Source organism: Netta rufina (genome assembly GCF_964035555.1).
Source record: "Netta rufina genome assembly, chromosome: 12".
Classification (NCBI taxonomy): Eukaryota; Metazoa; Chordata; class Aves; order Anseriformes; family Anatidae; genus Netta; species Netta rufina.
This window is the reverse complement of record NC_140135.1, coordinates 5,110,847-5,138,775: the sequence shown is the minus strand read 5'-3', so window position 1 is coordinate 5,138,775 and position 27,929 is coordinate 5,110,847. Positions and strand designations below refer to the sequence as shown.

The 27,929-nt window shown below is 39.3% G+C and overlaps 1 protein-coding gene across 2 annotated transcripts; it reads right to left on the bottom strand.

Annotated features, from left to right (window-relative positions):
- Positions 1–27: 27 nt before the first annotated feature.
- ZDHHC15 (zDHHC palmitoyltransferase 15) lies at positions 28–27,929 on the bottom strand. 2 transcript variants are annotated; one of them, XM_084294028.1, is made up of 12 exons: positions 27,797–27,929; positions 25,276–25,302; positions 22,824–22,918; positions 21,246–21,366; positions 20,341–20,410; positions 19,697–19,729; positions 18,507–18,627; positions 16,583–16,715; positions 15,294–15,471; positions 13,743–13,852; positions 7,764–7,847; positions 28–6,401 (listed from the first exon to the last, which is right to left on the bottom strand). In XM_084294028.1, exons 1-11 carry the CDS (start codon positions 27,912–27,914, stop codon positions 7,804–7,806), a joined length of 1,050 nt encoding a protein of 349 aa, XP_084150154.1. In that variant the 5' UTR covers positions 27,915–27,929; the 3' UTR covers positions 28–6,401; positions 7,764–7,803. The 2 variants fall into 2 exon arrangements, with proteins under 2 accessions (XP_084150154.1, XP_084150155.1); XM_084294029.1 differs by having other exon boundaries at positions 15,294–15,420.

Sequence of the window (27,929 nt, the reverse complement as noted above, 5' to 3'; positions counted from 1 at the left end):
TTAACCAAAAATGGTTTTAATGCAGTCCTTGCCTGCAGTACAGTATAAACTGTGCAGGCTTTCTAGTATAAACCATAATAGAAAATGACAAAGCAGAATGTACAGTATATCCAGCTGTAGAAACCATACAAACACTCGGAAAATGCTAGTGAAACATACACAAAGCATTCATATTAAAGACAATGTTTGTCAGACGATAAAAACAAGTATCCAAAGCTTTTGTAAAAACCCATTTGATATCAAAAGTCTCAATGCTGGCAACAGCATTAAACTCCTGAACCCTACTAAACATCCCACATGTTGTCAGTGGACCGTTTGCAATGTTCCCTGGAAAACATTTCCTTCCTATTAAATTAAGGGATAAGAAATCAGTATTAAACAACCCAACACTGTGTGTCATGTCCTCTGCCAAGCAGAATAGTGTTGACTGTATGCAAAGTTTGCAGACTCAAGACGTTTATAAATACCAACACCAGGCCATCCTGGTTTCCTGAAACATAACTGAATATAATAATAAATGAAATTGATTTTACTATTTTGAATAATTTAGTAGTTATTGGCACAGAGACCACTAAGCCAGTCTTCCTTGATATGAGAAGCTCTTTATACTACAGTGGTTTACAGTCAAAGTTCTGACCCAGTTGGAGAGAGAGTGTATCGGCTCCCAAACAGAGCTTCCTAATCCAAAACCAGCCTGATTCTCAGCTGAAAAACAGCTGGACAGGTAGAATAATTTATAGCAACCTGATCCTTTCTGTTTATGTTACTAGCAAGAGGGAAGCCGCAATAAATGCTCCTGGCTCCTAACAATGCAATCTGGAATTACTGGGGATAGCTCGAGTCTAGATGATCAGTGAGCACAACAAAAGTTACACATTAACGTAATTATTGCAAAAGAAGAATGCCTGCACACGGAGTTAATTCAGAACAGCACCACACGTTCCACCTACCTCTTCACACAATCTCTGAGTCAGAAATAATATCTTATCTCCTCCTCGTGGAGGCCACGTCTGCACCCGCCTGGGTTTGTTACATCAGCAGGATGCCACGTGCCTATACCAAAACCTCCCGCTTGTACACATCCTGGATCCTCCAGGAACAGGCACAACAAAGAAAACAAAACAATGTTTTCAAGAATCCACTGGATTTTTGTGTCTCTTATAAACTTAGGAAAATGGTGATCTGAGGAGGTGCAGCACACAACCCTAATGCAGAACGGAGATGGGGAGGACAAAGCTTTTTTTTTTCTCCTCTCTCCGGGCTTCCTATGGGATTTAGCCCCAATGAAAAGTTTAAGTCTACTGAGTATTGAAATAGCAGAAATTCCATCAGGTAAAACACCTTTGTGTTACATAAGCTGTTTGATATTAGTGTTTGATGCAATCAGGTTTCTTTGTTGTTTTTTTTTTTTTTAAGCACAATTGGAATAAGCAGCAAGGATAATCCCCTTGTACCTTTTTTTCCTTAACACAAACCTTTTTTTTTTTTTTCTGAACAGTAGCTGTTATCCATTGAAGCTTTACACATGCTGCTGTAAATCTTAACCTTATACAGAAAAAAATAAATCAAGCAGCATGAAGGCGTAACCAGCTTATATGCTCACATCAGAAAAGTAAACTTACGTTGTACTTCACAAGGTTTACATTTCAAACTGAAGCTAGAACATGAAGAATTAAGATTTATAGGAAAGAGAAAAGCAATGCAGAAAGGTGGATCCCACTGCCCTGAGCAAAGCAAGCTGAACCCGAACGATAAAAATCACCAAGCGAAACCTGACAAACATTAAGATTGATTACAAACAAAATACATGGCCCAACTGTTTAAAATGACACCTACTCGCCTTGTTAGTATCCAAAGAAAACAGCACAAACAGCTGAAATCTGATACACTGGAGCTATGTGTTCGGGAGGAAGAGCGTAAAGGGAGAGGGAGAAAAGACAGTTAAGAATAAAACTGCGACAGTGGGTATGGTCTCAGTGTTAATTACCAGAAAAGGAACTAATGCATTAAGCAGGAAGAATACATAATAATGCCACAACCTGGAAATGCTCATCACTGCCAAACTGTTTGACAGACCATTACTTTTAATGACAGAAGCCACCCTACCATGAATATGCTTTAATTGATGGCTTCGGAACAAGTTTATTTTTACACATGTTCTATAACAACACAGAAGCTGATAGAATTGGAAAAATATCAATAAAATCCAGGTATGTTCAAGTCCTATGGATCGATTTCAAAAATTTGTACCACGAGAGTCACTGAAATGAAAATGTGACTCGAAGTTAATTAATTCTGGCTTAATAAACAAGGTCAACAGCACCTCCTTAGCCTGCTAATTCAACACGTTCAGGAATGAGCCAGCTATGCAAACAGCAAATCTGTTCTGCTGGCTTAGCGACTACATTGGAGGCAGCTGGTCCCTGAACACATCCCCACACATCTTCCTCTACATCTAACTACAGGGAGGAAAAGGTTAAGTTCTATTTTCCCAGACGCTTTACATTCATACTATGTTACAGACTTTATGCATCGAGTTTTGTAACTACTACTAAGTTGTGCTTTCAGTCCACGCCAGCATACAGAATATAAAACCTACAGTTACAGATTTTGCTGAATCACATCTCTGGTTTGTTCCAGGAAGTAAATATTCATTGCTACAGTGCTATTAAAAAGCTTCCTGGCCTCCATCAGCTACAGCACACTACATGCACTAGTACAGGCCTATGAAAACACAGTACTGCTCCTTGCTTAAAGGAATACAATCTTACTCTACTCCAAAACCACACAGTACCAATTCAGCAAGAGAAAAAAAAAATAAATTGCAGTGCAGTGATGCTTATTAAAGTCCTGATTCCTTGGACAATGTTCACTGGCCAGGGACAGGACTTAGCGCAATACAATCCACAGAGACATCAATGTGATGTCTGCTCCAAGGGAACTGTACCTGCATGTAAACGGGTGAGACGGGGAGAGGTGAGGAGGGGGCTGTTAGTGGGAAATTATTTTGGAGCATTATCCTCAGAGAACAGGGATATCTACCCTGCAGACTGCACCAGTGGATTTTACCCCTTAAAGGGGTAAAATGTTATTTGCATGTTAAAAAATCTAAATTGCACTCAGCTGAATACTTTACCTGTTTTGTTACCTGCAGCAGTGATTACAGGCAGCCTGAGCAATTTGTGTTCCAGTGCATTTACCCGGTATATCTGACAGAACCTCACGCATCCTGCATTTACCACATTCTTTGTATACAATTTTCTTGCAGAAGCTAAGCAAACAACAAGCCAATTTAAAAAGTAAACAGGAGTCCAGCCATAGGTAGCAGGGGGTGCAATGAAAATGACTGCTTTTATGCTGCCCTGCTCTCTAGTTAACAGTCTTCTTAAAGGTCAGAAGTGCCAGCTGAAAGCACTGTGTTCCCCTTAGTAGGTCATCAGGAATGATGTCTGAAGCATCAGCTGCACTAATGCACTGAGCAGAAGGATCTCAGCAGCAGTATGTGGAGGAACACCAAGCTTCCCCAGGGAGGCCCAGCTGCTCGCTCACAGGCTGCCCTGAAGAACAGAGGCTCACTGTGGCTTCAGCAGCCACCCTCCAGACTCCACTCCTGGGCACCAGCACCTGCACGGCAGCTTTCTGCACTCGGCTTTAATCCAGGGAGGCAGAGGAACCTGCCCAACTATTCTGCTGCGCTTGAGTTCAGCATACACAGTCCAAATACTGGGCTGTAGGAAGGGCATCTCCTCCAGCTCAGCAGAATAGAACAAAATGGAGTTTGTTCAGTCACCCAGACACACCAGGATTTGTCCGCTTCAGTATTTGTTTCATGTTTCACTCTGAAGCTTTCAAAATCTGATGGGTGTGAATGTTGACTTATGGCTCTGCAGCTATCAAATTATTTTTCATTTCCACCTGCACAAGAGTTTGTTCTAGCTAAGTGAGGTTGAGCAGCTTTTAAGAAAAGGAAAATGTGCCATTACTAACCACAAGAAAAATTACTTAATATGAGTATGTTAACGAAAGGTGTCAAAGCATCATTTAAGCACCTGGAAACCTTTTAAAGCTGCTTCTAAGTCTGAGCTGGAAAGCTGCATTATCATAAAGACAGCTGTTTTAATAATAATTAGAAGACAAAATAGATTTTACTGGCTAAGGAACAAAGCTGCAGCTAGACAGCAGGCAGGGATCTGCCTGCAGATCTTCTAGGCAGCTCTTCTGCTGCTGTTTGGCAGAGAAACAACCCTGCAAGGATGGCACGGCTGTGAACAGAACCAAATGCAGAACGGACACAAGAACCTGCTCAGAAACTCTTGTAAATCCACTTGGCTTCAAACGCAGCTTTGACATTCCTGTCTTAAAAAACACATTTCAGTTGACAGGATGGGAAGTAGAGTTAGCGATTTATCCTCCTGCTTATATAAACAAGGAATTTAGTGGTTTAAAGGCACAAATACACAAGTAATAGGGCTAAATTCCTATATATTTCCTGCTCTGTTTAACTACTACCTTCCCCTCTAGAATACATTTTGTCAGCCAAGAAGTGACCAATTCTATTGCCACCTTTGACAGCTTAAGATCCAGCACAGGATTTCTATTAGAAATGAAGGTTTAGATTTAATAGGAAAAAGAGTTTTGTTGGTTGACAGCTGTCTGATGAGAGCCACCCACCAGAAGTGGTAATATTCACAGAGCCTTCGGTAACAGCCAGAGGAGGAAGCAGAGTAACCCACACTGCGACTGGGAGAACCCGCCCCAATTCCCAAGACCTCAGCTTCAGCAATAACGACACATTCTACAGAGTCTACTGCCTCTTCTACACCTAAGTATAGAGTTTGATGTATAAAATATCTGTCCAAAGGGCACAGTTTATACCAGGTAGTTAAACTACTCTTACGGACAAAAATATCTGCAAGAGTCTCTTCCATCTCACTAACACATTTCCGCTGGTAACAGCGGCAGAGTAAATAGAGGAGAAAAGACAAGAATGTAGCCGAGGCCTTTGTCACCAAACAGATACTTACCAGGTAATTTCTCTTGACAACTGCTTCTGCAGTCAAAGTCAACACAAATGGGCTGATGAACAAACAAAATCAGGATAGAATACACTAACAAATGATCTCAGATGCAGTATACTAACACATTAAACATGCACCTAATTCAAACATGAGATGGAGTTGCCAGGTCTGAATCATGCAGATAAAAGAATGTCTCAGATCTAGAAAAATGCGTGTCATCCTGCCAGCAAATTCTCAGTTCTATTCCACAGAGTAAAAATAGCAATACATTCCTTCGACTGCCAATGGAGAAAAATAATAATAATAAAAAAAATCACCTCTCAGTGCTGAAACACCTTTAAAATATCAGTCAGTACATTTACTGAGGAAGAAGTTCGAAATAATTGAGTTTACCAAATGTCTCTTCAGCATTATGGGATTAAAACCACCGCTGTGGAGTGTAAACTCCAAACACTACTGTTGGAGGTAAACATTCAGTGCACATTTCTAACTCCTGTGTTTCAAATTTACTTCTTCCTTTCTTCCTTTCTGACTCCATGAACAAAAAATTTCCATCAAACACTGATCCAGGAATGAGTTGATAATGCTCTAATTACCATGCAAATTCTGTCATTTTAGCCCTAGTAATTAATGCACATTGTAATGTCTAAAATATCCATTTGCATTTTAGGTACCTGCAAGTAGGATTGGGCTTAAAGGGCACTGTAACTCAAAATCTAATGTAATTACACTTTCCTAAGAAAAAAAGCATCAATGGCCACAATATTCTTGAATCTTGATACTGGCAATGTGAATATTTTGTTTTTGTACACAGTTGCACATGTATATATACATGTTCAGCACTTTGTCTTTCAACAAACATATATCCAACTATCAATTTAGTGCCAAATCTAGATGAGTCTGTCTCTCATTGAGTTGAACTGACTCAGAACTTTAAGCATATTAGAAAATGCCACTTGTCAGAGAAGGTTAGAGAATCAGTCTCAATATAAATACCATCCCCAAGAATATTATGGCTTGGAAGAATTTTGAGAACTCAAGTCCCTGATGTTTGCAAAATGAAAAGGCCTTTGGAAATGCACTAGCATCAATACTTTTTACCTATTTTGAATAAAAAATATATATTATTTATAAAATAAAGAGAGCAGGCCAAAGAAGATTGGCCAGAATCACTCTATAAAACTGTTCTGTTCACTCCATAACTTAAACTTATAAAGCCTTGAAACATCTGGATAGCGGGATTTCTGGAGAAGCACTCTAGAATGCAGATTCCAATCAGATGATACTTCATGATGTTTTCTCATCTTGAAGATCCACTTATTTTCTGCCCCTCACAACTGAAGTCCATGCAAAGAAAAGGGATGTTGACTCCTGAGAGGAAAGCTGAAATTCAAATAAAGAAAAATGTATAAGTATAAAAGCACTGATCTGATCAGAAATATATGTCTAGTCTTGACTTTGAGCATCATTTTAAAACCATGCAGAGTAACAGGCAAAGTGTTGCTTTTTCACCCCCTCAGTGGAATGGCAGTACGTAGTCCTCATTGACTGTCTACAGAAGAAACACAGGTTTTTCTCCTCAGTGGCAGAAAATGGGATCACACATACAATCTTCAAGAAGCCCATTTATAAAAACTTTAAGTTGCTCTATTCTAGTGCAAAACTAAGCAATGGATCATAGTGCATTAACTCTCAACACAGTTACTCAACATCCAGAGCAAGTAGGGAGGCGAGTTCTATCTAACTACTCCACTTTCTGCACGTAGTTCAGCAGAAGATATTCCTTGAATCTTGTGCAACAATACTGCACTGTGAAAAGGCTTCGTGGACACCGAAGAGGACACCGCGTGCAGCTGATTGCAAGAATATACGTGCAGGATACCTCCCCCTGTTACGAAAGTCAGGACAAATTGTCAACCACTGAACATTCTGGTAGCAGCAAACCGTATCATCTGTTGTCGCACCCAAGTTTCCTCAGAATGAAAGAAAACTAAGTAAGAGCAATGGGTGATGTGGGTATTGCCAGCTACTTCCATTTACTCACAAGTGCATAGAGCACAGCGTGGCTGTTCTCATCCTCAGTTTCTTTCAAGACCTTATCTCCACCACCCCTCACCTTTCATAAGCCATGGAACAGGCTTTTGTTCTCATAATTAAACAGCGTAGGGGCAAGAATCATTCCTGCCACATTCAGCAGAGGAGCTGCCAGGGTTGTATCCTCCGCTAATAAACAGCGTTTTTGGCTCTTGTGTAAACCATGCAAACGTCCAGCCCAGGGCTACTAGAGAGACACTATTTTCTTTTAGATTCTCTTAAACAACATATTTCTGGACAAGATGGAGAAATATTGGTGAAATACTTCCACGCTCAGTTGCATCAACATGACATTCTGGTGGAAGGGTCTTTGCCCTTCTGTGAGGAACAGGCTGCCCACATAAGCTGTGGCTGCCCCATCCCTGGCACTGCCCAAGGCCAGGCTTAATGGGGCTTTGGGTAACCTGATCTAGTGGGAGGTGTCCCTGCCCATGGCAAAGGGTTGGAATTAGATTATTTTAAGGTCCCTTCCAACCCAAACCATTCTATGATTCTATCACAGCCCCGCCACTCTGAAGATTTTGGCATGTTAAATGACTGCCCAAGTGTCAAGTGAGATACGCCACCGTTAAAGTCAAAACCTGTCCAGGATTACCTACCAAATTCCCTGCAGAATGGCTTTCTGAAAATAACCAAGAAAGATATACTGACCTTTCTGAACAAGCTTTGTACTGCCATCATTTTCAAACCGCTATGTCTCCCTTTCTATGGCAAGGGATGAAGCTTCAGTGGAATCTATACAAGGAAAAACAAAGTAGTTAGAGATAAGTGAATCTGTTTTTCTCACTAAGAATGTATTTTTCACTAAGTATGGGAGCATGTCTTTAAGAATCATTCCAAACAAAAATAGACAACCACTTGTCAGAGCTAACTTAACAGCAGTATTTTAACTGAGATTACTCTATTATTGGCTTCATTTATTTCATAACCGTGTCACAAACTGTAAAGCCACTATGACAAATAAAGATCTTTCAGTTTTAATGGAACATTTCAGACCCTTCTGATTAGAAAATTATACTGGTTTACTTATATTGTGCAAGATGTAATCTGAAAACTCTAAGCTTAGAGCTTCATTTACTGATGCCTTACAAAACAAGAAAAGCAGTGGTGAGAAAACAAGCAAGAGTAAAACATCATCATTTGTGTCTACCATGACCTCTCCCCAAACCCTTCTGTCAGAAGCGAGTGAGGGCACCAGAGCTTACTGAACCAGGAAATCACGTTCTCTGAATACATTTGCGTTAGTCCAGCAGAGGTAGAAATACATGATAATATATTAATATATGGAATATATCATCATTCACGATAGTTTATTCCTAACATTTTCACGTGCGAAATAAAAACATCATGTTTCTATAAATACACACAGTGCAAACCCTGAAAAACTGAAAGCAGTGCAGGTCAGATGTAAGCCAGAGGTAAGCAGAGGAGAAATTTCTACTTTAAACCTATAAGGCTGAGGCAGTTGGGCTTGTTTAATGTGGTGAAGAGGAAGCTCAGGGTCAACCTAATAGCGGTCTACAATTACTTGCAGACTGTTTCAAACACCTGGTTTATCAACTAGTCTAAAAGCAGCTCATACCTCATGTTTACTGGGAATAGCATCCTGCTAATTGTAGGTGACAATCACTTTTTGCTCTAACTGTAGATCTGTGTTATTACAGCCACTAATGCACGAGAACCTCAAAAGCAGTCTATATGCATAGATCTATCTTCACAGCCTGCCTGAGAAGATTATCATACTGTACTTCTCGCCACCTGCAAAACACAGTTAAGTGAAACAAACTGTCCTATTAAAAAAAGGAAAGACACCCAATAAAAAAAAAATCTGCAGCAGCTGCAGGATAAAGATTCATTTCCCTAATGAAACTTACAGAATTGTTCCCATGCCTGTTAAAAACAGGATTGCAAAACTGCATTGTTCTGTAGACATCTTAATTGACCTGTTCAGTTTTAAAACCCAGAGCTCACTGTTACACGTGATGGTCAAAATGCAAGAGCAGCACCAAGCAGTGTCAAAAATCAACTTGGCACAGAACTTTCTTAAGGTAAAGGGAGAAAAACAAACAGCAAACACACCCCCCTTACTACTCAACAGTACGTACACAATAAATAAATTTGCCTAGGCCTTTTGTTTCTTTATTATGCATACAGGGAACCACTGCTATTTCCGTATTTATTAGCATAGATATCTATTTTATCATGCAAAATCTGTTTATTCAGATGGGAAATTCCAGGCAACAGCCTTTTATAATGCATTCCTTTAGAAAAAAATAAGTTTGAAGTGCCAAAGGGAACCGATAAAAAGATATATAGATCTGCTACCCAGACATGTGCCTCGCTGAAATTTCACTACCAACTTCTTATGGAATATCTTTTTTTCAAGTAATTCATTTAGCAGCTGCAGGTCTGATCCACATACAAAACCATACTGGTTTTACTAAATATATTTACCAATGCATTTGGTTAAACTGGTGCGGATTCCTGCAAAGGTACCCCTCTGTTGTTTGAAAACTGATCAGAATGCAGTCAGTGACGCAAGGTTTAGCACTGCTTTAACTTAATCCTTCTTCTGCCAGATGCAATTTAAACATTTATATCACGCCTGAAATCCAGAGATGCAAATCTAGTCTTTTGTCTCAGTTTACTGAATTGCACAATACACCATTGTACTGTCTGAGCAATCTCTGCTCGCTTCCAACATCTAAGTAGCTTTTTTAATTTCTCGATGGATAGAAATTTAATCCCTACAATCACAACAGATGACTTCTCTACTCAAAGGACCGCTACGCCAAATTAGCTGGTATCGCAGGACATGATGCTCCTTTAATTAGACTCCTACCAATCTGAATTGAAATTCCAAGCACATGCCTTCAGACACCTGAAGCTTCATCACATCAACAGAGATCACCAACTTCCACCTATTTCTCAGGATACGCTGGTTTCTGCTGGAAAGATGTTACTTAGTGCAGATGACAAATTTCTGAAGATGAGAACAATCGGGGAAATATTTGATTCATACTGGAGCCTTTTGTACAAGTTAAAATGAAACATATTATTAAATTATTAATCAATCTAAGAGATCAGACGTTGCTATAAATATACACAAATGGCTGTCCTACCCTAGGCTCCACGAGACAAAGAGCACAAGCATTCACAGTACTGACACATCCGCAACCAACGCGTCAAATGCATTATAGATGAATTCTTTGAAAAAACTGATAACCTTATAAAAGCTGCCAGCATGTGATTTGGGCTAGCTCGCTGGCTAGACAGATTAAACAGATGCCTGTGAATAAGGGATGAGCATTAATAAATCTGGAAAAGAAAAAAAATCACTTTACCATGACTTTGGAAGCAAATGTTTTCAGTTTCTGGCTAAGAAATGAAACAAAAGGTTCCTCAGAATAGTTTTTTGCCCCTAAGTGAAACATTAAAAGCCTTAGCAAGTCAGGATATACATATATATATATATATATATATATATATATACACACACACACATAAAATCCAACCAGTAAGGGCACACACATTTAAATACCTGTATCACAGAAAAAAAGGACAACCTTATGGGTAAGATGACTGAGAAGGTGGCCTGTACACTCCTGGGACCCCAGACGAAGCTACCTCAGCTTCTTGCTGTCAGTTGGGTTTGTCCTCTCCTCACGAATCTCCAAGTCCCCTTAACGACTGATGAGGAGAGCCCTCGTTACTATGCCCTGCTACATAACACAGGTGTGTGAGCAATTGTAGGTGAAACTCCAGGAGGAGAGAGACCCCACTTAAATACAACAGGGCAGCTATTACTCTGCTCTTGATGCAGCTGGCAGTGCCATCTCCTAGGACTGCAGGATTGAAACACCTGCCTTTCTACGCTTACTCAGCTCCTGCTTTGTCTGTGGGTGATTAATGTCCAGGTGATGTCTCCCCCAACATCTTTTACATTACTCAAAATGATAAAGAGACATTTGTTATCTGCACAGGCAAAATGGTACAGTGACAAGTTTAGAAAAAATGCTCTAAGAGATAGATTTATCATGTATCAGAAAACTACTTTAAAGTATTTTACATGCATTGTTATTGAATCAGTTGCGACCCTACCTGGTGGTCATGGAGTGAAGACTCAGGCATCCCTTGTCTGCTACAGAGCTTTTTGATGAAAGCTCTTGTGCATCCCTGCGCTTGTGAAACTAGATCGTTGACAGAGACAGCCACATGCACTCCCCCTAATCCCCTTGAGGGATTTTATCTTGCAAAATTCAGATGTTCAGACTGAGAGGTGAAAGGAGGATTTGGCTGTTTGTAAGAAGAATAGGGGAAGTGGATTCCTCTCAATGTTTGCACTAGCAGCTGAATTCCAGCTTCAAATCACTTATTTGTAGACACACAAGACACATTGTTCTTACCTAGGGCATTGTTTTATTTCTTGTTCCCATCTTTACTTCACACTCTCTACAGAAAGAAAACAAAAAAATCTTCTCCAGTCGTGGCCTGAGGTCCATATACTAACAGCTAGCCATCCCCTCATGGAAAGTGCTCAGCCTGTTTTCTCACTTTTGTGTTTCCCTGTGCACAGCCTCAGATTGGCTTTTGTAAGACAGAAAGATGTTCTATTCTACCGTCGTTACAGCTTTACAGGTTCTTGGATTAAAACTACAAACGTTTTTTTCACCAAGAAAGACTAGTAAAGGCCATTTATTTCATAAGCACTACAAACTGTGGGACTTCATGCAAGCTCCAGATTCAGATTCTGGGATCCGACTTGGCCAAAATTCATGTAAGTATGAAAATGTTTGACAGTGATGAATTAATTTTTTATTCAGAGAATTTTTGTACTTTGGAAAAGTTGGAAGAACTTCAGATTGATTCCTAAAGGAGTTATTTTAAGCATCATAAGCAATACACAGAGATGCCATATTTTGTTATTTTTACAGTCAATTTGTGTTACCTTATCACTGCCAAAATATATAGAACAAAACAGGAGGAACAGATAGTTTTCTACCCACACAAACACTAACTAATTAAAGCAGTTAATCTGAAGTAAAGCTGAAATGAGCCTCTTTAGCCCTATTCACAAAATCCTGGAGAGTACACTTTCCCAGCAGTACATGCAGCATGCCTTGGAAAAAACACAGGCTGTTTATTTTGCAGTGGAACAAATGGTTGCAAGTAAGACCTAACCAGAGACTGAAGAGCAAATACTGTGCTGCTCAGATTAAAGAGCTCATTGCATGGTATTTCACACACCTATACAAAAATTCACGTGGAAAGTTCTTGTTTTCCCTTTTGACCAAGACAACTGCCTTCCTCATGGGTTCCCAAACATACATTGTGCACCTATCATTAAAATGTATGCCATGAGAGGGGACATGACTGGCAAAGTTTCTGAAAACTGTTCTGTAGCAATAAACAAAGTGACTATGGAAACCACGTCTCTGAACAATAAAGCAGTGGTAGTTGGTTCTCCAAGCATACTTGCTTGATCCGTTAATTACAGCAACCTTAGAATTAAACAGGCTTTCACCATTCTGTAGAAATGAAAAGAACAGGGAGCTTATGACGTTTCTTTCAAGGGAATCTAATTGTCTTTCCTATAGCATGCGGTAAAGTTGCTGTCAGTTTTACTGTTACTATAAATGTGGATGACATCCTTGGTCTACAGAAAAAATAAAACAAACAAAACAAAACAAAAAAATATGAACTCTTGCTTAACTTAGCAGCAGGATTTCTGAATGCTGGTAACATGACAAATATGAACCCTTACATTAACCCTGATATTCTGCTACATACTGTATTCTCCAACGACCAAAGCCTGGTGATAAATATGTAAGAAAAAAACCCTCAAGTATGAGCAGAGAATAGTAGTAGTAACAAACCATTAAACTAATTTTGGATGCATCTCACAAAAATCAAAGAATGTATATATATATATATAAAGTCTTTTTTCTAATAGGACATCTATAGTATAAAAAATACGTTATCACTTCAGAAACTGATTAAATCTATTGTACAAACATGCCAGTTCACCCAGAATTGCTCTCAGCATATATATTTTATAAAGATTAGATAGCACATAGATAGGTACTGTCTAATCTGTAAGTGTTATAGTATCAAAACCAAATAAACTTTTATCTTCTTGTACTAAAACTGAACAAAGTATAAAGTAGCTTCCTAAATGTAACACTACATGCAGGTGCTTGCATGCACATTTTCAAACTCTCAGAGGATAAATGCATGTAAAAACCTCTTAGTCTTTTTACTTTTGTAGGCACAGCTTTATGTCTCCAGGAACTGCGCTGCACACAACAGCGTTTATATATAAATACGTCCAATTTGTGGAAATTTCAATTTCTTTCTGCAACTTGTAACAATCTCTCAGTCCATTTATTTGCAAGTATAAAGCTACTACTAAACAAACAAACAAACAAAAAACCACTACCACCAAAAAAAAAAACCAACACACACCTGATTTCAAAGTAGAGATTATTTTTCTTTTGTGTTCATTAGTCAAGTCAGAGCAGCCTAGCGATTTAGCCAACGCACTGTTTTTTATATTTGATTAGCTCTCATAATTCAGGAATTAGTCACTGTAGTTCAAGACACAACTAATTTCCTTTAGGGCTACCTTACCATGAGGCTCTTCATCTATTCCATCATCTTCCCACTGCTCTTCATTTGCTAGGAGAGGATTCTGAGCTTCACACAAAGCTCTCATTGGGAAAAAATGTCCATCACCCTGGCTGCATACAAAGATATAAAAATGCTGTAAAGAAGTAGGAAGTGATTCTGAAGGATTATTATTTCTACACATGTTCTTTTTGTTTGCAGAGGCAAACTGAAATATCCAATGTTTACTTATTATGCTTTAAAGCTTTGAAAAATACTGTGTTTATTTTTTGTAGCAACTGAGATACTAAATACTAGATTCAATACTAGATTCAAACCTTAATTCCTTCAAGCTTTTTGGAGAATAAAATTAAAACCTATGTCCTGAATGAAGTAATTTCTAGCAGAATTTAAATGTGTAACTTGATCAAGATATTTGGATACAACAGAAAACAAACTTAAGGACAGCTAGAAGTGAGATGGTACTAAGGAAAATATTTATGTAGAAAGAGCAATTTTATCAGTTTTTATCTATACCATAGACTCTTCAGAGCAGAAATTATACTTAAGTGTTTGAATGATGCCCAATAGGAAATGGCCCTAATCTTAGTTAAATGTACTGAAAGACAAGACCGACTTTCCTGTGACCTAGACCTGTAAATAACATGGGAAAAAAATACCCCATGCAAAAAATCTAAAACCGGAAAAGCTGTTTTTCCTTTACTCTACCAAATATAAATGTGTTTGTGTGTATGGATATCAAACAAATTACTGAAATTCATGTAAAATAAACTAACAAGGTTAAAAACAGGATGTTACAGATTGGTCTGCCCCATATTTCAATTCTTAACATCCAGCAGCCTACACAGAGGAACTGTAAATTAGCTGAAGTACCTTTCTCTTCTGATAATTTATCCTTACCCAAGGAAAATAACCTGGGTGTTGTCCCTAGGATTACTACACACTCTGTTAACGTGCCTCTGACTAGCATTCTGTGCTGCCTTTCATTAACAGCAAGGCTTCCTGTGCTAATCTTTTCCCTTGGACTATTCTTAGAAGCAGAAAACAGATGGCACTTGGGATGCAACTGGGTCTTAGATCTTATACACCACTACTTGAAAAAGTTTCAAGTTGCTGTGCAATGAAGTTATTTTAAATTGGGTGCAATAACTAAAGGAATTTAATTGGAGTATACTTTACTGCTGGTCGACTAAGTGCCAAAATGACACCTTCCCCTAAATTAAATAGCATAAATCATTTCAGCCACAGGAGTCTGAGGATGAAGAAATCAGCATCTTTGCAGTGAACACCCATCCACATATTGCCAGGAGTCTAAAAAGAAAGTTCAAACACCCTGTGCAGTGCGTTTACCTGACAGAAAGCTTTCACTTCCAGACTTCTTGTGTATGGGATTAACACAGGTGGTGCCTGCTGGTGCATTTACAGCGATGTACAATAGCAGGCAGCCAAGCCACACAGTAATAGACATAACATGTGAGGCCATACAAGAGATTTAGAAGTCAGTCCCTTTAGTTAATTCTATCAGCTTTTAGCACTGACTTGATTATTACTTACCTAGAGGCAATAGGCAGTAACCACAGCTTTTTTTCTTCTCCAAACACTTGTTGAAGATTCTTTACAAAGCCAAGATTGAATCCATTTTTATCTGGGCCATTTTGAAACACTGGAGCTGAGAAAGCCTCTACATACAGATGCAATTTCAGTGAAAAAATGAAAATCAATGCCAAACACACTGAAACAGGATTGTGCATGTTGTAGCCATCTAAGGACAACATGATTTGCCAGATTATTAGCTAGCATTACAAAGACACAAAGTGTGAAAATAATAGGTTTCTTATTTTGCAAGCCTGTAAAGACTTTCAAACTGAAGGCAGGAATTTGGTCTTGGAAAATTAACTTAATGGAATAATCAAACTGAACTAAAATCAGTCTGTTTAATCTACAAAATAGAGTTAGAAGATCTTTGAATTAAATTTGTTTAAAAAAGGGGGTAGAAATTTCTAAATCAAAAACCTGCAGAATTAAGTAGGTCTGTCTTCAACACATACTGCAGAAGTAGCACTGGAGACTTAAATTGCCTCATTCGTTAATGATATAATGAACAAACATATGCAGACAGGCCCTCTGTTATGGTGATAAACGATATTAAAAAAGAAAGAGAGGGGAGGAGAACCTTGAGTGCACTAGAAACAATTTTATCTACCTTCTAAGCTGCTGCAGAGGTCTGATGTTTTGGGCTAGATGAGCTTCAGTGCCCCTTGAAATTGAGTTTTAAAGTTAATAATTATACAAAATCTGAGTATTTGCTCAAGCTCTTGACACTGTTTTGTTATAGAACTTTATCCAAAAATCTTTAAAATTTGAACAGCTTATCTGAGGAAAGAAAAAGAAATCACTCCATAAAATCATACTGCTTCAGATTTTAATTTCAACAGCTTAATTTTACAGTCCTAATTTCTTTGCCTTTGTCACTGAAGATGGACATTGTTTTTCCCAACCTCATCAGGCTTAGGATGCACTCCAACATATGAGCACAAACAACCATTATTCCTGAAAAGCTGCACTCATTTCACAGCAAATGTAGTTACACATATGCATAACATTTGTATAATTGGACTCTTACACTTTAAAGCTCTAGTTTCCCTAACAAAGCTTTTGTCACATCAGCTAATAAATGCAGCTCATTTGCAGCAAGAAATTTCTGCAGCACTGTGCCAAGACCTTAAATCCTCCTCCCCTCACAAGCCAGCAAGAACATACAGTAGAATATATTTTTTCCCCTCTTTCTTGTTACAGCACTGCTTAATGGAATGTCTCACCTAAGCAAGACACAAGAGCCTTACCTAAAGTAGATCTGTTTCTACTGACAAGCCAGCAATGGTAGCCAAACAGAAACATAAGGCTTACAAAGAACATAACTGCCACAAAGAGAAGGAAAAGGACGTGAAATTTGGAACGTCCATTAGTCAGTTCTCCCTAGAAAGAGAAGAAACACAGAACAAGTGATAAGAACAAATAAAAGCTGATAATTCTTTCTTCCCAGAGAAGAAAGATATCCTCTAGAACACTTACTTTAAGTTACCAAACTATTATACAAAAAGTTGCACCTTACTATAAAAAGCAAGAAAAGACAAAGAAGTGATCTGATTCTTTTCCCCTCCCATAACCAAAGCTGAAGGAGTGGTATGCTACTAACTTTCTACATGTGACAGAGCCAGTAAAATCATGCCGTCTTCCCACCTGGGCACAAGACTGTCTTGTGTCCACAGGGAAACAGGCAGGCACAAGCTCTTGAATTCCTCCTTACACGTATACATCTACAGACGGGCTGTGGGGACCCCAAAGCAAAAAAAAATTTCCTCTAAGCGTTTGTACACCATACATATGCAAGCAGAGAGTTGAAGTCTCTGTGCCTTTCTTAGCATAAAAAATAATTCCTGCCAGTGTCTCATGAATATCTCAGGAGGCATTTTTTGTAGGTGATTAGACTTTATTTTTATTTTTTTTAATGAGGAATTAATAAGTTAATGCACAGCAAAGTTATGTTACTTAAACACTGTCATGTAGAGCTGACAGCACAGGGGACATTAAAGAAAAAAGACCAGAGACATAAGGTCTCCCTTAGCTTAATTGCCAGGTGATATTGCTTGCATATAAATGACCATTGATAACTGAATAAGAAGCATGTTTTATTTCCATCAACTTTTAAATCAAGAAAGGAGTCATATGGGGATTAGAAAATAAATTTTTTTTTTGACATTGTTCAGTAAAGATGTACGTATCAGTGCTAGGATGTTATGCTTTGATATCAGAACAGAGAAGGGAGCTGACACTCTTCAAAACACGAAGCTGCTGGAAACCATCAGTTAAGAGTGAGTAGTGTGGTGGCAACCCCAGGCTTAGTCTACAGGTCTGCAGTCTACACCTTCCTTTACTTGCTGTATCCCTACGGGCAAGGGACCTCATCCTTAAGATAGGAATATAGACAAAGATAAAAGAAATATGCCCAGGCGGTTCAGGAAACAACATAAAAGAAAAACACCCACCCACAATTAATGGTTTCCTGTAATAAGACAGAATTACGTAGGAGGTATTCTTGCAACCACTTTAAAGACATCAAATGTTGACAGCTAAGAATTTCTACCTAGAAGACAACTATTTCTATAATCAGTAGAAGTTGGTTGTTGTTGGCTTTTTACACCCATCCTTCTCCCTCCCCAATAAGGAGGTCTGACTGGCCAACAACAGCTGTATTTTGATGTGGGAAGATTAACCACATTTACATCTAAGAAGAGGCTAACCTAACTCAAGCTGTGTTTACCCCTATGCAACACCTCTGACTCTGGTGATAGGGCTGATGATATACTCTAATGTATATTGAAAAATCAACATTTTAGTAAACTGCAATCTTGGGCTCTCTTTCAGTGAAGTGTATCTTCTTTTGAATGATATTTGAGTTTTCTAAGCTAATAGACTTGTGATACATTCAAAAGAATCTAAGATACACATGTTCATATACATTTGTACAAGAAAGAACTTGTTTTCCAGAAGCTATCCCTGTGATTAGAAATTCCCAAAGTCTATTTTCTCCTCACTGTGTGGAGTTCAGACATATTGGGAGTTACACTCAAATACGGGTTCAAAAAAACCCCACACCTTATAGAACAAACACAAACCCTCCACTGACTGAAAACAAACAAGTAACTAGAGTGCCTAAATCCCACCAGCTCAGAAGATACAAAAAAGTAACCAGATTCCATGACTTACTGTCCAATACTTAATGAAATACTTGAAGACTGTTGCAGCAATATACAAGCAATACAACAAAGAATAGGCTAAGAAGAGTAGGAAGAACTTGTAGTTAGAGAATCCAATGCAGTTATTCACCCTAGAGAACAAAAGCAAAGTTAGAATCAGGATATGCGCAGCACAGTTATAACACAGCAAGTACTACATTGTGGGGGAGGTTATTAACCCTCTTCATTATACAATGTAATTTCATCAATAAACAGCTCCCCTTAGTGGTCTAAACGAAATGTAACTGAAGTCATTTTGCTTTTCACTTGAAGACTTACTCTGCCAAGTAAAAACACAGTTTGTATTGTCGAGAGCTGTTTTAAAGTTGGTAACTCTGGTAAATTTGTCACAGAGGCAGATCCTAATTGCTCGTGTCTGTTTCTGGTCTGCAGCGGTAATCAGATCTGGGATTTCTGTTTTACTTCTATTCATTAGCACAGCTCAGAAACCAGATTCACCACTTGTTTGATTACATATAAAACAAATCAAACAAATTTGATTCTAATTCTCCATGCACAGGGCAACTCTAAAATGAAACAAGGGAGTGCAGAAAAAAACATAGGCATTTCTTTCACAACTCATGTTTGAAAAAAAACCCTAAATTTAGGAATACTGTGGGTGTTCAGGTGGGGAAGTGTCTGCGTTGCTTATGATTTCTGAGATCTTCCTTTTTTAAAAAGGAGAACTCTAAGAGATTTAGTAGCAGCAATTCTCAAAAAGAATAAAGCTTAATGTTTCCATGCACCATTCTACACAAAGTATCTTTGACCACGCACAGGTGGCAGGCTTCATTTCACAAACAAATTGCATGCAAATATTATTATTGAAAGCAACCACCAACTGCATGCTCAAAGTACTACATAACCAAAATTAAGGGGTTAGTTGAAGTCCATTTACAATTTGAGTAATAGTCACAGAGAATTAGCAGATGGATTTTAAATTACATCTATAAAACAGCTTTTTACATGTAGTTAATAGAACAAACATGAATGATCTGTCTTTCAAAAATAAAAATGTTTCAGGCGATTTCAAAGTGTAATTATTTTATAAATCTCCCAATATGGTCTAAACTGAAAGAGGCATAGACGCTATTCTACAGAATAAATCTATCTAAACAGCCTCCTTTTTCAGAAAATTACAAACCAGTATCTAGGACATACCATGGACAGTGATGATCCATTTTTAGCACACATCTGCAAAAGGACAAAAAGGAAAAATGGAAGACTTATATTTGGTATATAATTGGCAACTGCGGATCAGTAGCAAAAGCCCCCCCCCTTTTTTGGGCAGATTTCCACATGACACAAACTCAAGATGATACTCTCGCTGAATTTTTTTTAAGGTAGGTATAATTTTAAGATGGAACATTTATTATTTGTTCAAGATCTGCCAATGTCTTTGGTATTCTGCAAGATGAAAAAATAAATAAATGGTTCCCGCCCCAGAGCACTTAAAACTTTTGCAAAACCCCACTTGTAAAGGCCTACTATATTAAAAAGTAAAAATTGCACTTTATTTAACCTGCTACAGGCAATCAGTTAATCTTTTATCAGACAGCAAGCTTCCTATCAACTTAACGCTCACAGATTTGTAGGTGTGGGAACTGCAAACACTTCAGGGCCACAAAGAGCAGAATGCAAACCTTCATGCTGTCACACACGTACATATGCTGCTGGCTGCAGCTGGAACGGAGGTACTTGCGTACCTTCACATCCAAGTATGCAAAAAGATACGTGAAGAACCAGCACATTCACATAACTTAGTGGGTACGTTCATTTCAGTGACAAACAATCCATTAACTTACATAGCACAAACAGAACAATGGTGACAACGATCTGGTTTTATCAGCTGGCATCTATCACAGAATCGAATACCTGTAATTAAAGACACGTTAATAGCAAATAATAGTTTTTTTTTTTTTTTTTTTTTTTTTCCATACTTGTTAATATTCTGCTAATTTTCAAACTATCTACATTCTTTCCCTTTATCTCTGTAAAAGATGAGTGCATTTGCAGCTGAGATTTGCTGCCAGGTCATAATCAGATAAGCAGTGCTCGCAGTTCTAGAGATCTGTACACGCAGGGAACTCTCCTCACTGCAAAGCATGCAATCAGCATAAAACCACTAAAATGGAACTGTACACTTCCTTCTGGCTTCTACATTTACTCAGACATTTACATTCCATGTTGATAATTGTCTATACAGCAGCTCCTTCAGAATTCTTTGGTTTGTCTGACAGAAATGAACAGGCCAGAACTTCCAGTCTGAAAAACGCTTGGAAAGGACTGCAGGATACATTTACTCACAGAACAATTCAATGAACAGATTTTTGGACCGTATGCCCTGCATCTGTAAGCTACACTCTTTTTAAAGTAAAAATCACTACAGATTTTGGTATATTATTATTACTACTGCAACTATTAAACTCAGACAATGTAAGTAGGCTGTTGAACTCTAAGTACAAAGGGTAACATATTGCTACTCAGAGCCAGAACTTGGTACTCCACTGAAGATGAACCAGGTGTTAAAGGCTTTTTTTGGTTTTCCCAAACATACAACCTGACAGGAAAGATATGAAAATTCTTAGTACAAAAGCTATGCAGTGTATGCAATGGCATCAGGATGTACTATAATCTGCATTGCCAGCATATGCTACTTTAGCCTGCTTGATTTGTATGTTTTAGAGAAACAAAACTCTGCTTAGCTGACCTCCATTCCCTGTTCTTGTGTACACTGGCAACTTCCTGGCAATTTCGGCGAGAATCTGCCTCTGCACCTCTGGCCTTTCTTCATTTTCGTAGCGTTCTTTGTCAGCATAGGACATATGATACTAAAAACAGAAGTCATGAGAAAACCAGTTACTCATGGGTAGAGGAGAGAATTTTTCAAATCTAGTCAAGTTTGGAAACATTTTTATCTCACACTCCTTCTAACAGGATTAATCTAACAGGAAAATATATTGGTTAAGGAGAGAGTAAGTGCTGGACGGGCAGAATACTACACAGTACATCAGGAAAAAATGCAGAAGTGAAATTAAGATCACAAAGCAACATACTCTAATTGCTACTACTGTTGCTGCTTTCGACTTTTTCACAAATAGCATTAATAACAGTGATAATGACATTTCAAGCACTTTCCTTGTGAGCAAGAACCTGTCCCCCAGCTATATTTTTCTAACACTGGAATTAGTTATTTATAAACTCATATTCTTGTAATTTGGATTAGATTATGGCCATGAATATTTCAAGAGCCACACACCTCTTCTGTTGCTCTAAACACAGTGTTTTATTGGTATTTTATAAAGCAGTAACACAAAATGCAAAATAGTTCAATCTGACCTCCACGAAAAAAAGTAAATATTTGGCAGAAAAACAATAGAAGCAAATGTCTACCTGATTGTCCTGCACCCTAAATCATACTCTTGCCCTAAAATAAGCTATCTACATCAAAAAAACAATACCATATCCTTAGCTAAAGTATAACTTCTGAAATAATGTGGTTTTGTCACCGTGCACCCGTTTCTCTTCACTATAGTATATTCTTGTATTTATGTTTTATGATACTGTTGACCAGGGAAGTAACAAGTCCTGGTGTTACTGGAGCTATCCATCACCTCGCATATGCTATGCACATAGCCACAGTCCTCACCGTCACAGCCATGTCACATCAGAATTTCATCATGTTTAAAATTAAATTGATTCTTCTATTCCTCACTGTCACAAGAACAAGTCTGACAAATGGGAGGAGCTTAACTGTTGTAAAGAAGCCTACTCCCAACTAGCAAAGGGCTACAGGCAGTGCTGAGCCTTGGAGGCACACAGAATATTCCCACCACAACAATCCAGCTGTGGAGATCAAGAAACCCCACTGCCATTAAAAATGCACCCGTTTCTACTTGTGCTGTGACATCTTCAAGGAAGACAAAAATAACGCCATAGCTCCTTACTCACAGGACTCCAGTCTGGCTAGGTTAAGCAAGGTTCTCAGGATTTCACTTCCAACTTGTTAAATGCTTAGAGATCAAAGCCACTATAAATATGTAAGGTAATAATCATAAATCCTATTATTCTCAACATTAAAAATCCTACCTGTTCCTGGACTACCTAAAAAAGTGTAGCTTTATACTTAACACCGTGTCTGATTTAAATCATGCTCTTTGGGGAGTCAAAGGATTCTCAGAACAGTAAACTACTCAGCTTTTATAGATAACTCTAGGTTATCTTCTTTGAGTTTTCATTAGTATCCCTGCTTCACTCAACAATGAATGTGAAGTGTTTGGATTCTTACCTTTTTGCCTGGCTGCACTGGGAGAGTAAAAATAGACTTCCAATACGTCCACACAAAGAGCACAAAGAGAATATGGAATATTATAAGATAGGCCACTAAAAAAAAAAACACAACAAAAAAACAAAAGCAGAACAATAATGTCTTAAGCAAAAGTTTCATTTACAATGGGCACAATTCCAATCTTTCAAAACAATGACAAAAAAAGAGGAAAAAAAGAAGGTTTGTATTTCAACCAGTATTATTGCACAGCTAAATCTTAGGGCCAAGAGTTCAGTAGAACTTGAGGGCTCTGCGGCTGCAGTGAGGGGACACCAATCTCACAAACCTCCCCATCTCCAGCCAGCCCACTTGTACGGGCAGAGAAGCACACAGCTGTGAGAGATGTCAACCCACAGGGCAGGCGACAACACTGCCACTGGGCATGGCAGGATTCCTGCCTCTTTTCCACATCCTGGGCACAGGCAAAACAGAACTGGCTGGTGCTGAGCAGCACGAAGGCTAAATACAGCGATACTCCAGCATCTCCAAGTTTTGGGTTCCATTGCTACTGAATGCACTTATACTCACAGTACCCTGTTATCCCTGTACTGCTCATCCATGCAATGCATTTTTCACCACTTACAATATTTGAAAGAAAAAGCATGCTCCAGCAGAGCTTTAGATTACCAGAGAAGTCAAATGTCTTATTCAACATCTTTTGGCCTGTCAGAGTTCATAAGATAAAACAGGAAAACACCCTCAAAGTAAGGAAAACATGTCTTGTGATTACTGAGAAAGAATTGTAATCCACTGGACACAACATGGCCACATGAAATCCAGCATGCCTCAGAGCAACCTTATTTCAATATACAAAGCCTCTGGGCATGCGCAAGGCATATTGTGGTTCAGAAAGTCACATTCAGAAAGGACAATTATCCTTCAGCTACATAAACTATTTCTTTAATAGTGAAGACTCACTAAGACATCTCAAACAGTTTTATTTAAACACACTACGTAATTACAGTAATATCTTCATTTCCTCTGTTTCTTTTAAACTTCAAATTCAGCAAACTAAGATTAAAAGTAACTACTACTAGTGGAAAGAGAAACCAAAAATCCAAAACATTCCTAATTTTGCAGGCTGTGTGAAAGTAGTTTGAGAGTTTCTGAAGAGATGGCACACCTCACAAAGTACACCTCACAGGAATGTGATGGGCTGTGGGACTGATCACGTGAATCAATGATAATTCATTACTGCGCTCTTAAGTTTGAGATGTAATCCTCATTCTATGTGTAGATGGAGCCCAATCATTTTTAAATCAGTATTTAAGGGGAAAAATCTTACAACTGTTTAATTGATAAAGCAAAACAGCATATATTACAGGAAGCTGACCTAGAGATGCAAGAAAATATTTGGCAACGAGTAACTTTTTTTGCTGAACAATCATTAACATCACACTTCCTGTATAAGAGTTTCAAGTACTAGGACAGCCCTCAAGTGGAAAGAGAATTCACTTAATGCAGGAATCCAGAGGATCCTTGAAGTGTTAGCTGGCACTGTTCTCCACGGAACAGTTTGCCATCTGAAAACGGCAACACCTTCTGCTACACTTCACAACCATGCCAAAGGAAATGGAGGTAAGAGGCCATCGATATCAGCCAAATGCCTAACACCAAAGAGAGCAGACGAATACTAAAATGGCCACTAACTCCTTACCCTTAGAACACATTGTGGCCTCCAACAATGCAGCACTAGAAAAGGTCTCAGCAAGCAATCTTGCTGCTCTGCCTGAGGCGTTTGGTGACCACCCGACACTGCGTCAGGGCTTTCAGGGGTGCACGACCAATTGCACCTGGGAAATGCACAGGTTGAGCAATAATGGCACAGAAACCTTTGCTCCAACTCCTCTGTGGCAGTAACTCAGTTACTATGTTCCTACTGATGTATGGTTATTGGCTAACTGAAACCAAAAACATTTGTTTTTGCAAAAGCCTCCCTAAACAAAGCATAAGAAATAGCTTTCAAAGCAAGATTAAATAAAACAAGGGAAAAAAAAAAGGCAAGCCACAGAACAGAATTGATCTTTTTTGTTTAGCTTGTAAAAGCAGCTCTGGAAACCTAAAATAGAAAGGAAGAAGAGACGTGTGGGCGTATAGGGACAGATGTGTATAGTTGTTTTTAATTAATTAATTTATTTATATATATTTTTTGAAGGAGATCATGGCCTTTTCATGTTGTTCATATACTGCAACTAAACTGGGGTATTTCCCAATATATCTGAAAGTTACAGCATTTCTAACAGCGCATGATGTATATACGTCATGATGATGTGTAATTACAGAAGGGAAACACTGCAAGAATATGTAAGTTGAAAAAAAAATCCCGGACTGTATTTTGGGCATTTTATTTAAAATATTGATGAATCTTTTTACACAAGCACTTAATATCACTTTATAAATTAAATGTACATACCTTTTTCCACAGGGTTGCTGAGAGTCACTGAAAAAGAAAAAAAAAATGCTTATAGAGCAAATAGTATTCCCAGTAAGGTTTGTGCCAAATGACATTTCTAACTATAAAAACTTGGATTTATTAAAAAAAAAAAAAAAAAAAAAGTTCATATTCAACACAGCAGACTAAAACATCCTACTGGTTAGCATTCAAAGTATCCATAAGAATTGTTTACTCACAAATGACACCCACAAGATGTTCATTCACTGCTACTTATGCTGCAATTTCCCTTGATATAAAACACACATACATGTATATTTGTTTGTGATACTTTTAATACACAAAGAAACAAATCCACTGGTGACAGTCCTGTCGCCCTGATACTGCCAAGATTATCTAGCAACTGCCCAAGCAGCATCTGTATGGATGTACTCATAAGCCTGCTTTCCACTGATCTCTCAGTGGTCTTGATCCTCCACAGTAAGCCATGTCCCAATTCATTTCTCCATCAGCATAAAAATAAATTAGCTGTTGTCTTGGCTTTGCTTTATCAGACACAAAGGATACGTGGTAACAACACAACAGTTTTCACAGCTCCTACTCGCGGAGTTTTTACAACTCTTCCTTGCCTGACTGTAATCCTAACAGTCCCTACTAACAAAGCTACCTAGAGCAAGCAGCAACGCGTGCACTGCTCCGCAGCTACTCATCCTGACTACTTTCAAAGTCAGTGAAAGCCATCATCCAAGTTTAACAGAAATGATAAGGACACAGTGGCCACAGCTCACTTCCCAGAGTCACAGTGATTTTAGAGAAACAAGGTGGTACTGTTAAATGACCCAAAGATTTTCACCTACCTGTGATTACCTTTTTTTTTTTTTTTTTTTTTTTTTAACACCAATGGGAAAAAAAAAGATTGAGATCACAGCTTTTCATTTCTAGCCTGTGGCCAGCACCTGCAGAGACTCTACCCCTCAAGACTCACTCTGTCATCCTACTTGAAAACAAATAACCTTGGAAAAGGTAAATCAGAATAGTAACTAATAAAAGTAGCTGTCCTCAAAACCATGCTAATAAACAACTTTGATCTGCAATCTTCGTGATACAAAAATGGAAATGAAAAGAGACCAAATATTTGTTGTGCCTCTCTGCACTCAATTACAGATGAACAAGAGTGTCAGCAAACTCAGTTTTTCCTTTCATTTGTTGCAAATCAACCTACAAAGAGCACATCAGATTTTCACAAATACTGTTCTGTTCCCTCCTGAAGTTCACACCATACTTGCTGCAGAGCTCTCCTGAGAAAAGAGCAAACTCCAAAGCAAAGATTACACGGAAGTTTTATCCCAGGACTCGAGGTCATCATGGCCACTGTGGCAGCAACCACCACGCAGCCACGGCCTGCTCCGAAGTGTCAGCTGCTGGCTGTACCAGTCACTCTGAGCATTTATCTATACTTCTGTATAGATAACCTCTTCCACATGCAAATAAAATACCTGAGAGAGAAGGGTGAGGCAAAAAAAAAAAAAAAAAAAAAAAAAAAAAAAAAAAAAGCAGACAGCTGTGGGTAAAGCAGTGATTTCCAGCTGTGAGCCTAGGCAATGTGCTGGGCTCCTGCCAGTCTAAGGCGTATTTTCAGAATAACACAATCCCAATCCAAATCCCACTTAATTCAGCAGTCTCGTCTGACGGCTGCACTGAGACTTGGAATTAAGCAGTGTTAAATAGTACTGTATTTACACAGTGTTTCAGGAGTGTATCTTAATTTTTTTTGTCACGTGGTTTAGTCAATGGTTGTAGAGCTGCTGGATGTTGCCGTGCGTTTTGGAGAAATCGCTCCATGTCAATCCCCAAAAGAAAAAGCCCCCAGTTTTAGAGATGGAGTGAAACGTCACGGAGTACTTGGGAGCTGCAAATTAAACCAGATGAAAGCTTTGCTTTTTATTTTTTTTGTCCCCATGGAGAAGAAACAATAGCTCTCACTGCAGCACCACCCCTGTGGTCACCTCCTTCCAGGCTGCTGTGCCAGACACAGCCCAAGGTGCCCTTCCCAGAGCCTCTGCCCCATTCCCTGACCGTGCCCTGCCCCAGGGGACCCCCCCAGCTTTTTGCCTCCCCTCTCTGCCAGCCCCTCCGAGGGAAGGCTTTCTGCACCCACCCCGTGCCAGGGCGCAAGAACCAGCAGAAAGTTCACAACTTACTCTGTGGCTTCAGGGCTGCGTTAAGCTGCAGACTGACCCGCAGCTCTGCCTGTCCCTGCTGCCCCCGTGCTACCGCCGCGGCTCCTCAGGGCGCCCCGCATCCCCCCCGCATCCCCCCGCTTCCCCCGGAGGCCGCAGCGCTGCCGGCAGCCCCCGGGGGACAGACGACAAGGAGCGGGGGGTCCCCCCCGACACCGACAGACACACAGACACACACAGACAGACACACAGACAGCGGGCCCGCGGCTGACAGCCCGGCTCGGCCCCCTTCCCCCCGCCGAAGGCCGGGGCCCGCTGAGGGCCGCTCCCTCCCCGCCCCGCCCGCCCCCAGCGCGGCTCACCCAGGCAGAGCTCGCAGACGTAGGCGTAGTAGGACCAGAGCACGACGAGGGCGATGATGAGGACGGGCAGCCAGGCGAAGGCCCGCTGGCAGCAGCGCAGCCCCCGCGACAGGGCCATGTTCCCCGCCCGAGC